The 13,014-nt window shown below is 34.3% G+C and overlaps 1 protein-coding gene across 1 annotated transcript; it reads left to right on the forward strand.

Moving 5' to 3' along the window:
- The first annotated feature begins 9,184 nt into the window (after nt 1-9,184).
- Nucleotides 9,185-11,714, forward strand: DFL1 (Auxin-responsive GH3 family protein). Its single transcript, XM_011096985.3, has 3 exons — nt 9,185-9,667; nt 9,825-10,753; nt 10,847-11,714. Exons 1-3 carry the CDS (start codon nt 9,345-9,347, stop codon nt 11,431-11,433), a joined length of 1,839 nt encoding a protein of 612 aa, XP_011095287.1. The 5' UTR covers nt 9,185-9,344; the 3' UTR covers nt 11,434-11,714.
- The last annotated feature ends 1,300 nt before the right edge of the window (nt 11,715-13,014 follow it).

A 13,014-nucleotide genomic window follows, 5' to 3' on the forward strand; every position in this document is an offset into this window, starting at 1 on the left:
GGGTTATCCAGTTGTTTCAACAAGTGGACAACACCAACACTGAATCATTACACCAGTGGACGTACGTACCCTAGGTGGACCCAAAACACTTGATCATTTTCTCTGAATATTGATGCAATTGAAAGGACTTGTAATCAGAGAGTACAATCCAAAGTACTGAATGTATATGCCTTCCATCTTCATAATCGTACGTGTGATCATGATGATATACACGTGTACCATCTTCCCTTTTTTCCTAATTCATCTAACTATATTTAAACAACAAAATAAAGTATGTCTAACCTAAATAAGGTAATACATTCGTCGGAGTAAATAAAAAATGTTAGTGAGTGATTGCTAAATATTATCATTTTTTATACTTAGAAATTTTATTTTTTTTAATTTATGTATTTTTATTTAACTATTAATCTATTTTAATCCCACAATTAATAATCTTATTTATTGATCGTTTTCCGAATAGTTTGGATCCAACCACATAAATTCCAACATATTTTGTTAATTACATAAAACTTGGAACACAACTCATTTTTTGGCCCCAGCTGATTTTCTATGTAACTCAAATTTGTGATCGGTAGTGGTGATGATGAGAGGACAACAGCTCCCAAGTATGGAAATTATTTAGAAATTAATGATCTGATGAGGGACACAAATCACTGATGAAATTGCATCATTACAACTACTGTATATGTATAACTAAACTCCGACACGTACATATATATATATATATATATATATTAATTAATACACTCTGAAAATTTCATACAACTTGATCTATGATACAGCTTCTCCTTCTGCTGCCAATATCCGAATCAAGAGATTGCACGTGATGAAAGAAAAAAGCACCCTGTAAGGATTTACGATTCACGCGCACGCTCACACACACACCGGCCACATATTATACGAACATCATATATATATATGTGTTTATGTATATGAATTTTTTCTTATGAAATTTGAAGAATACGATATAATTATACTGAAATTATCAATGTATAGAAATGTTAATATGTTATACAAGGATTTGCGTATTTAGATTCATAGAAATATTTGTGCATTATAAGAAAAACACATTCATTAATTATTAGAAATGCATTCCATACATAATAAAAGAAAAATATTAGTGATGTTATTAGGACATGCCAGACAAATCATTCAGCGTGTATTGAACAATAATATAAATGGTGGTTTATATCTAACAGAATGTCGAGTATATGTGCGACACGTCACATGTGATGTTTGGAGATGTTAGTTCATTCTAGGATAGGACTGATGATTGGATGATGGAGCGTAATAGCCATGAATTGAAGTCTAGAGCTACGTACTTTATATTGATTAATCATGGCTAGCTACGACCACAATGTCGCATTTCAGGCAGGATCCTGGCTTACCGATACGGTGATTACAGCTAGCTATATTTGTGGAATTTAAAATGAGATGAAAGTGGCGATATCAACTTGTTTTGTTATGGTGGAATGGAAACACGATTTTAGGGACCACATAATTTGGTCTGTTAAGTCAAATTAATCTTAGTTTAAAAAGTGGATTAATTAAGGTAATGGAGTTTGTTCAAGTTGGTGCCTGCTGGACCTCGTTCCCTTGCTCGTGGGACAAAATCTTGTGTGAACGTGTGCTGCGCCAAGATTTGATCTTTATGGTTATTTGACACCATCATGAAATTATGAGAACAGCTAGGTACCAACTTTAATTGCTTTTGTTTATGTCATTAATTATGTTCAGTGTAATTAATTGGAATTAACGACTTAAAATAATTAATCATATATGTATGAGAAAATGGTTTGATTTCCCGTTTTAACCTTGCATGCACAATGTGATCCTTAATCACTTAAAGACAAAAAAATTTAGTCATTGAAGTTGCCAAATGTTTGTTAAAACAATAGTCAATTAACATTGGTAATTTCATGTAAAATCAAGAATTAATGTAAATCGCTACTTAGTGAATTGCAACACTGGTGTCTCGACAACGTATATATCCTTTCTTCCACTCATACTTCATTAATCCCATCACCTTCTTTCCCACTTTGTGTGTTTGATTTGTCAAAGGAGCTAGGTTGTACGGATGTATGTATAATATTCTATTCAGATATTTTGTTTTATACTATGTTAATTCTTTGTTTAATGAAACAAATAAAGGGTTCTGATATTGATACTGAAATTTTGTATTAATTACAAAGTCAATTATAATTTCAAGAGTATTTGAGTGAACTTACAAGATATTATAAAGCGTCAGTAAAAATTTCGAAAAATTAAATTTATGAGATAAAAAAAATAAAACGATACCATTTTATAAAATACTAGCAAATTTAATTGTTCAACTTTAATTATATTAATTACATAAAAAAAATTTAACATTACTGATATCTTATGAATTACATTATTATATTTCAATAAAATTTAATATGTTATGGAAATATCATTGGAAGCAAAGATCATCTCTTTGTAGTTGATGTGATGATATATATGGAGAATTGCACATGTATGAGACACGTGTGTGCGGGCAGTGGTTAATAACCGATGCGGGGGCGGTGCTCGAGTGAGCATAAAGCATGCATTACATTTGACCACATTGATTTCAGCAAAACCCTCTCTCCTCTCTTCCCATTCCAATCAATTTCATTTCTGCTACCTCTCTTTCAGCCGGGGGAATAAATACTTGTCGCCCCTAACCGCCTCATCATTTTCTTTTCTTTTTATCACACAAATCAGAAAGCAGCTGCCGGTTAGAATCTCTGTTGTAAAAATTAAAGCCTAAACACGTAAAAATCTTTGCCCACATCTATTAACCATTAGAGCATAATCATTGACGATAATTTACACATTTTCTCGTTAACAAGGCTGTCGTTGTTGAACAGTAATTTAAAGTATGAAAAAGAATACATAGTCAACAGTCAAATCAAAAAAAAAAGGGGGGGGAAGGGATTGAGGTGCAGCAAGCACTATGCCCCCCACTTCCCCTCTCCCACCGGCCAAACCCTACTTATTTTAAGCAGAATATTTATATTATCTGCAATAACTTTAGTATTTATTATGTAATATTTTATTGTGATTAATATTATTTCTTCTCTGCATATAATTAAATAAATTAGTATCCGCCACTAGCTACATTACTATCTTCAATAAAAGAGTAATAACTTATATCAATTGGTCGCTCATCACCACTTAAACTTTACATTTGACTAATGATAATGAGTAGGTAAAAAATCATTATCCAGATTACACAAATTCTTGCCTCCTACTCACCAACCTCCACCACTTTTGCCTGCTCCTAACATACTAAACTCACTCATTAGAAATGGTAATAAATTGTGCAGTAATTTTTTTGTCGGCCTCCGCGGCGTCAGATCTTCCACCTCGTCATTACAATCCTCAGGAGGAGGACTTTAACAGTCAACAGGGCTCGAGAATTTATGTGTATTCGAATTATAGGAGCTAGTAACCGTTGATACGTTCATATTGGTGAAGTTTTTAGTTGTTGTGACCAAAGAAGCAAAAGTAATCCGAACTACAATCACTCGTATCTGTAAAGAATTTAAACGTGACAGCAGTATTGATAACACGATATAATGACAATGCTGCGATTCTGATTGATCAAAAAATCCATGATTTTTTTTTTAATTAATTTGGGACAGCAATAACTTGAATTTGGGGGATTTGACCCATTGAATTTTATGAGGAAAATAAAAGATAAAAATGAAAACTTGAAGAGAGATGCAAGTAATTAGTAGTGCAACTTTCGGTGATAGGGGTGTGACCTGGAGATCTTGTGTGTTGGGTTGACTTTTTCTCACCTTAAATTCTCCGCAAGAAATATCTTCATATATATTAGTGAAGAAGGGATCTAAGATAAAAATGGAACATGCAGAAACGAGTACATTAATTAAATAATATAAATTTTGAAATATTAATAATATTATGTGTTGGGAGAGATCAATTAATTAATAATGAAGTAAAGTTGTGGATAACAGCAATATTTTGGGATTTACAAGCTCAGTACGTACGTATTATTTGGCAAACATGTCAGGAATGTTGCTGCACATGCATTAGCCCTCTCCATCCATTTTCTTTTTTTATAAAAAATAAAATAAAAGAAAATAATGATCATGGAAAGAAGCAAACAAGATTCAATTGCCTTCTTTCATATATTAGGTTTGACTTCCATAATTTTTAGTATTTTATCTATTTTCATAATTAATAATTCGTTTAAATTACTGCAAGAAAATAAGATATGAGAAGCAGGAAATCAGAGAGTCTGAGTCCATTTTTGAATCGCGAAAATCAGGAATGAATTGGTACTTTCTTTTTTATGTTTTCTTGCAGGTGGTTTGGTTTTATTGGATATGTACTTTATTTGAATATTTTTTATATTAATCACTTTTTATATTTTGATATAAATTTTATATCAATTTTTTTGAGATTTGATACAAAACAAATACTTCTTTGTTATTTAAGAAACTTTCAGTCCCTGAAATTAATGTTCGTCCAATAATTGAGTCATGCCATTCGAGTTACATAAAGATATTGTATTTAACTATTCAAAATATCTTTTTAAACCCTGATCGAATTATAGGTTCATATATTCTTTTTAAAAAAATTGTGGACTAAAATTCTTATTTAAAATTTACAAGGCATAAACGCATCATCAATTTTTTTTTTAACATTTTTCTAGAAATTGTTAAAAAAAATACATAAAATTAAAGATGATACTTCCACCTTACCGTTCAAGAGTTTCATAATTATGTCACATATCAAGGGGTATTCGTAATTTTTTTTAATAGCGAGCAGATATTTATAATTATGTAAAAATTCAAGGGAGCTTGATGTAATTTATCATAAAAAAATAAATTAGTGAAAAAATTCACATATTTCTTCAAGGTAAGTAATTGAGTAAAGTAAGGCAATCAAATCATTTCAACTTGTTAGTTAAATAATATTATTTTTCCAAAGAATTTTTACAATTATTGAGTAGTTGATGTTAATGGTAATTAGAGCAAGTCAACTATCTTATATTTTTAATCTCACACGGGCTAAGCAAGTTTTGTTAAATATAAGCGACGTTGCTTTCTTTCAACTAATTATCTCACACAGCACACTAATCATTGGCATAAATACAAAACAACATTTCATCATGTTACCGAAATTTCAAACCAAAATGCTGTCCGAATTACCAAAATTTCAAACCAAGATTCCTAACTGACACTCTATTAACATTTATTTTTGACCAATAATCTGTCGTGTGAAAAAATTAATTGTACAGTAGAACGGAGAGAATTTGTTGCTATAAAATTGTGTTGCATCCTGCACTTTATTTAGTATATATTTATAGATGCGTCAAACTATTTTTATATTTTAGAAAATATTATTTGATACGATTTGGAATATGTGACCTCCACTCAAGGGTGCGAGCTCGCTATATCTTCATTCAAATATTGAAGATGGGTCATGAGGAAGGAACAAGTATGTTAGCCTAGTCGGGTTCATCTCTGAGTAAGACCATTTGACACTTAAATCAGTTATGTTCGAGGTCGAAATATGCGATCTTGAGATATAATTAAGATAGAAAACATGAATATACCTTACCTTAAATGCTTTGATTGTGAGTTATTTATTGTGCTTACTTGTATGGAACGAACTGGGCCACATGGCATCATCTCAGAGCTTTTTATTCACAATTGTGCGGTGGAGATCGAAATGTTGTTTGAATGCAGGTTTCGGGTCTTTGGAGCGGGTAGGGTTTGGGAACCCTACCCAGGCATATATCACAAGGTCCCATAATTTTTTGGGTATTTTTACTTTAAATTTAGGATTTTTTTTGTCCTTTTCTGCATGAGTGAAGTGATATCTCAGCAATTATATATATAGTATAATATATATACTAAATAAAATACGGTATAAACAATATTATTTTATGATAAAAATCTCAGGTTGTTTAAGATGCTACATCAATTACATGCCCTACATTGTAACATGTTGCAAAAAATAGCTAGGCAGCCTACTCTTGATGGAATACGATATGTAATGGAAAAGAGTTGATGTTAGCTCAATTATGTTAACTGCGGTCGGCACAAAATCAGGCAAATTTTTACATCATCGTTAGGACTTAAATTTAGCACCGTTTACTTAGGAAGGTCGGACGATTTCCTGTTGTAAATTTATTCATTATCGAACTGTGTTGGTAGATAATTTATGAATATTTCATAAACGACAAATGACCCTTGAAACTATTTTGATTTGTCTGGTGATTAGAATGGAAAGAACCAAAAATATGTTTAAAATTAACAACAAAATATAAACGACAAATGACCCTTGAAACTATTCTGATTAATCTGGAAATTAGAATTGAAAGCACCAAAAATATGTTTAAAATTAACAACAAAATAAAATATCTTTAATATAACATTTCATCCAAAATTAAATGTTCTTTATTTTAGAAACAAAATTGTCTGTCCGAAACTACTCCACCTTTGGAAGAATAATGTAATAATACTATTTCTTTCAACGACGCCTTTTAAAGGGAAACTGCAAACATTTTCGTTACTTGCATTAAATTTGTGGAAATTCAAGTGGGGCATTTGGTATAAGACAATTAAGAGGGTGTTTGGCTAAATTTATGTTAAATATTTTATAACTTTTAATATTTAATAAAATGTTTTAAAAGTTTAAAAATGTTGGGTTTTATCTTAAAAATAAAATTTTAAAATGTTTAAATAAATAAGATGCCAGGACTTATAAAATATTAGAATATTGACGTAATAAACTCTTTTACATTGTAATGTTGACTGAAAAATTTATCAAATAATTAGAATCTAAAGTCGTATAAATAAGAACGTCATTTATATGAAGGATAAAAATGAAATACTAACAAAATTGTGAGAGTATTTTTTGTCTATAAGATATTAAGATTGAAGAACTTAAAAAATCTTATAAAAAAAAAAAAAAAAAAACAGGTTGAGCTTACTTTTTAGAAAGGAAAGGAAAAAAAAGGTTTACCTAACAGCTTTATAGAGCTTATATGTCAAACACCCTCTAAACTGAATTTTGCTTTAATCATATTATACATGTCATGTGATGGATTCAAATAATTTTACTATGTGAACACACTTTTCATTCTCAATACTCCTCAAAATAAAAATTAATATTTTTTTTTCTAAATACTCAAAAATTAAACCCCAGATTTAAATTGTTATCTAGGTTGGGGTTCGAAATCATTCTAAGGTAGTCCCGATCACGTGTTTGAAAACATGAGGAAATAAGAGATCGTTAGGTTCTTTGGATGATCCTCAACAAAGGCCCTTCTCCGATAGTCAAGTCAGTTAGTGAGGTTGGAGGAAAAATATAGAATGCTGGGGAGAAATTAATAAATGACGCATCATGGCCCAAAATAGCTGTAGAATATTTATAGAGTCAAATGTTCATACTTGTTCCAACCTACGTAGCATGATCTCAAACTCTCAAGTACAAGGTGATCAAACGCCCTATTTCTACATCGATATATCGAGTTAGCTGAATTCAAATTCACAAATCAAAAATACATAAATTCTTTTCCTATAAAAATATTTTGTCTTTGATGGGGTTATTTTAGTGTGTTGGTTGATATATCCCAATCAAATTATTTGATGGAAACATAAATTGTGTGATGAATTTGGTTTCATTCAAAAGTCGAAAAACAAAATTATTGGTGAGAATATATATATATATATATATATATATATATGGGAACAAAATAAGTAAGTGCGTGACGAAACATGAAACGGAGTTGAGAATTACGTGTCAAGCAGATGCCATTTGGCGGCCAGCTGTGCCAGCTGTCGCGTACCGTATGAAGCACGAGAAGTAGAGGGTGAAAACCGTTGCAAAGTCTGCAAGCCGTTAAAGTGAGAAGAAAAGAACGGAATCCCGTTTTCGTGTTACCGGGAAACGAAGCCGGTGGGGAGTCTGCTGGTGTGCGGAGGAACACCCGCGGTACAGGCACGCATGTAATATGTACACCCAGAGCGCGGGACTACCGGGTACTGCCGGTCAATATCCTGCGCTTAAAGCGCCTTGAGATGGAGAGGATGGCCAGTTTTCTATGCACAAATAGGACAAGCACACCATGCGCACTATAGAGACCACCCTCACATTTTCTCACCATCCCCCAAAGGACTCCTCCTTTCTTTTTTTCTTTTTTTTTCTTCTTTTTTTCAAATATAGATATAAGGGAATTTTTTAAAGTGGAGATGGTTAGCGTGTAAGAGTCAAAATGATAAGAGTTATGTAGGATTGTTAGATGTGGGGAAGCTTTTGTAGTAAAGTGACTCATGGTCCAATGGAAATGTTTACTTAGAGGTGAGTTTTGGGTCAAAATTTAATTTTTCATGCCAAAATAAATGGTGGGCTATGCTTAATTTTGACCTAAAAAATCAAATTTGAATACCAATGATATTCCATATAATTATAAAAAATATTTTACATAGGTAAAGAAGGTACAAGATTTAAAGTTTGGCGAAATAAATTAATGGAAGTGAACAAATTAGGTATGGGGTAGAAATTAGCGGAACACTAGGTTCGTGAACGATGAGCTAAAATCAAGAAGGAGCCGAGAAAGTGCATATTTTCTATGTATGATGAGTTTCACAAAGAAGGATAAAGAAAAGATGTATGAGATGAAGATGTTGTTCCTTGCATGACAATGGGTTGATCCACTTGCCTAGTTAGAAATGTACATTTTTTTCTTTGTTCTCGACATGAAATCAGCAATATATATTTCTCAGCACCTTCAACTTTACTAGAAAAAGGGAGGAGGGGATAAGGTTGAAATATTGTAACCTATCTATGGCTATTAAAAGTGTACTTTTTAGTTTTCATCCGGAGAGAGAGAGGGAAACAAGAATTAGGCAGAGAAGCGGCTAATTTATTGCAAAGGGTTAAGCAGACAGTACTTGGTACAGTGCTAGAATTGTCACAGGCAAATTATATGAAGCATGAAAGTTTTATGTCTAAGTGAGTCATAAAAGCATGGTCCGAATCGGAAAACAAATTGCCACAAAGTCCCATCCATATTCACAATCAAGCCATCCATTTTGCAATATTTGCTTCTTTGCACTTTTGAACGCTACAACGTGGACCACACACCCTCCCCCCCACGCCCCTCTCCCTTCCCTTCCCTCTATATATATCCCCCTCATCCTTCTCCCTCTCCCCCACCCTCATAGCTTCCTCTCTCTCTCCTCTCTCTCTCTACATATATATACATAGCACCACAGATCAGACTAGTTGATCCCTCTTTTCTGAGCTTTATTTTCTGTCTGACCCTGTAAAAATTCCATCTTTGAGAAGCATCATTAATCATGCCTGAGGCACCGAAGGAGTCCCACAAATCCGCTGAGTACAGTGTGGCGGAGAACAACAGGAAGAAGCTGGAGTTCATTGAGGATGTTACTAAAAACGCTGATGAGGTTCAGAAACGTGTTCTTGCTGAAATCCTCTCCAGGAACGCCGATGTTGAGTACTTGAAGAGGCACGGCCTCAACGGACATACTGACCGGGAAACTTTCAAGAAAATCATGCCAGTTATAACCTATGAGGACATTCTGCCGGATATCAACCGCATCGCCAATGGCGATACGTCTCCTATTCTCTGCTCGGAGCCCATCTCCGAGTTCTTGACAAGGTCTTTATCAGTAATAGTTATTGCATAAGAATCACGAGTCTTGATTTGTTTACATCTAGACATGTGATTCTATCTTTCTTGCATGTGGGCTTTTGGCTTGTTTTTTTGTTGCTGAAAAGGGTGTCTTTCTTTTTTTGGTTCTCTGTTGTATGTGCAGTTCTGGGACATCTGCTGGGGAAAGGAAAGTGATGCCGACAATTGAGGAAGAACTGGAGAGGAGATCATTGCTTTACAGCCTTCTGATGCCTGTAATGAGCCAATTTGTGCCTGGTTTGGACCAAGGCAAAGCCATGTATTTCTTGTTCATAAAATGTGAGACCAAGACCCCAGGTGGGTTGCTGGCTCGCCCTGTTTTAACAAGTTACTACAAAAGCTCCCATTTTAAGGACAGACCCTTCGACCCCTACACAAACTACACCTCTCCAAATGAAACCATTCTCTGCGCTGATTCTTACCAAAGCATGTACTCTCAAATGCTCTGTGGCCTTTGCCAGAACAAGGAAGTCCTCCGGGTCGGGGCGGTTTTCGCCTCGGGCTTCATTCGGGCCATCCGGTTCTTGGAAAAGCACTGGACCCTTCTTTGCCATGATATCAGAACCGGGACTGTTAATTCCCTCATCACTGACCCATCAGTGAGGGAGGCAGTGATGAGGATCCTCAAACCCGACCCGAAACTGGCAGATTTCATTGAGTCCGAATGTAGCAAGGAATCATGGCAAGGGATCATAACTAAGCTGTGGCCTAATACCAAGTACATAGACGTTATAGTAACTGGGACCATGTCACAATACATTCCAACTCTTGATTACTACAGCGATGGTCTCCCACTTGTGTGCACAATGTATGCTTCCTCAGAGTGTTATTTCGGTGTGAACCTTAACCCTCTTTGCAAGCCCAGCGAGGTCTCTTACACCCTTATTCCCACCATGTGCTACTACGAGTTCTTGCCTGTTCACAGAAACAATGGTCTCACCAACTCCATCTCCATGCCCAAATCCCTCAATGAGAAGGAGCAACAAGAATTGGTTGACTTAGTCGATGTCAAGCTCGGACAGGAATATGAGCTTGTTGTCACCACTTATGCTGGTAAGGAAACTTATCACTATTTCCTAATAAGTTTACCAAAAACAATTTCCAACAGTAGTGATCATTAACTGTGTGATTTCGTATTTACTGCAGGACTATACCGGTACAGAGTCGGTGACGTGCTTCGTGTTGCTGGATTCAAGAACAATGCCCCTCAATTCAACTTTGTTTGCAGGAAGAATGTAGTCTTGAGCATAGATACAGATAAGACTGACGAGGTTGAGCTCCAAAATGCAGTGAGGAACGCGGTGAGCCATCTGATGCCGTTCGGCGCCCGTCTCACCGAGTACACTAGCTATGCCGATACAACCACAATTCCGGGCCACTATGTGCTCTACTGGGAGCTCAGCCAAATGGGCTCAACCCCAATCCCTCCATCAGTTTTTGAAGATTGTTGCCTAACCATCGAAGAGTCCCTCGACAATGTCTACCGCCAGAACCGGGTCTTCGAAGCCATCGGCCCTCTCGAGATCAAGATTGTCGAAACCGGGACCTTCGATAAGCTCATGGACTATGCCATTAGCCTAGGAGCCTCAATCAACCAGTACAAAACACCACGGTGCGTGAAATTTGCACCCATTGTTGAGCTGTTGAACTCAAGGGTGGTGTCTAAGTATTTCAGTCCAAAATGCCCCAAATGGACAACTCCTGGTCTCAAGCAATGGAGCAATATCAACTGAGGACTTCACCTCCAAAACCACCCACCAACAAAAGAAAAAACAAAAAGAAATGGGATAAGAAAAAAGAACTGTTTTTGTTATCATTTTAGTAGCTTAGAACTTAATCCTTCTACTCCCACCCCCACCCCTTAGGTTAACCAATCATTTTTATGTTCTTCACTTATGATTCTAGTATTTTAACCGTACGTTGTTTATGATGTTAGAATCTTGATTAGCAGCAGCAGCAGCTCCCCATGTACAAAAACAGTTCCTATTTGAAGGAAGGCTTTTCTTTCTTTAAATGCAAATTCTTGCACCAAATCACAAAAAAAAAAAAAAAAAACAAAAAAATGCAAATTCTTGCATAGAGTGCCAGCTAGCTGCTCTCAATTTCTTGCAAATTCTGTGGGAAAAGGAATTGGTTTTCTCAATTCCAGCCAGGAATCCTGCCCACTTAACTCTCATGGGATGTATACTAAAACTGCAACAGAGACCAAATCCCAGTTGGGTTTCCATGCTTCTAATATCAATCTTTTTCCGGAAAAAGCCAAACCCACTCTTATATCAACTCTTTCATAATATAATTCATCTCATCACACAATAATCATCTTTCATTAAAATACAAATTAAACTGTTAATCACCAATACTAATGTCATCCCCCAATTGCTCCATCCAATCAGATCTTTGCTTTGAACCATATCTTGAAACAATTAAATCAAACCAATCCATAATAAGTATGACACAATTATTACGACATAGATCAATTTTTTACATCAATAACACGATCATTGTAATTAATTTAAATTTGACCAAATCCAAATCGAATTAGAATTTTCCAATATAAAAAAGGGTGCTCCGTGAAACCGGGGACCCAGATCATGAAGAGACCATCAACTCAAGTAAAGTGTTGTTGATTTCTTTGAAAACAAAGTTTCGCGGTGGAATTTCTTAATTTATGATTGGTCAATGCCCATTGTAATATTTTACGCTCCACCACTCCTGATTTTCGCCTACATGCACGATTTTAGTTAGTTAATTTATTTAGCTTTTTTGCTTTTGCATTGGTACGTTATTAGCTGAAGCCTCTGGTTTTTGTAGTTTTTTATTTTTCATAATTAAACTATTTTTCACTTTATAATATTGCTATCTTCATAGGGAAAGAAAAATTTTAATTTATTCCCTTAACATTAAAAATTCAGGTGGACTTGGCCTTGAATGGACCAAAACATTCTTTATGGTGTAGTAAAACATGACTACTTTTATAATGTGTATACCATTTGCCTCCTCCATCATATTAATTAAGTTGATATAAAACTTTATTAACATTATAAAGAATAATTAAATAATGTCATTTTCAGATACGTTTTAAATAAATCATCATAACATAGAAAAATATTATAAAATTAAAAGACCATCTATAATTAAATACCAGTAATATGTGGCGTACTCGATGATCGTCTATATATTTTATATATATATATATATACAAAATAAAATATTTAATCAATTATTCTTTTAGTTTGTAATTATTGTTTAAAAAGATAATATGAATAAAAGATAAGCCAAAGGAAAATGCAAAATGAAATAGTCCAAGGAAAACA

This window comes from Sesamum indicum, linkage group LG12 (assembly GCF_026168435.1).
Source record: "Sesamum indicum cultivar Baizhima isolate 11 linkage group LG12, ASM2616843v1, whole genome shotgun sequence".
Lineage (NCBI taxonomy): Eukaryota > Viridiplantae > Streptophyta > Magnoliopsida > Lamiales > Pedaliaceae > Sesamum > Sesamum indicum.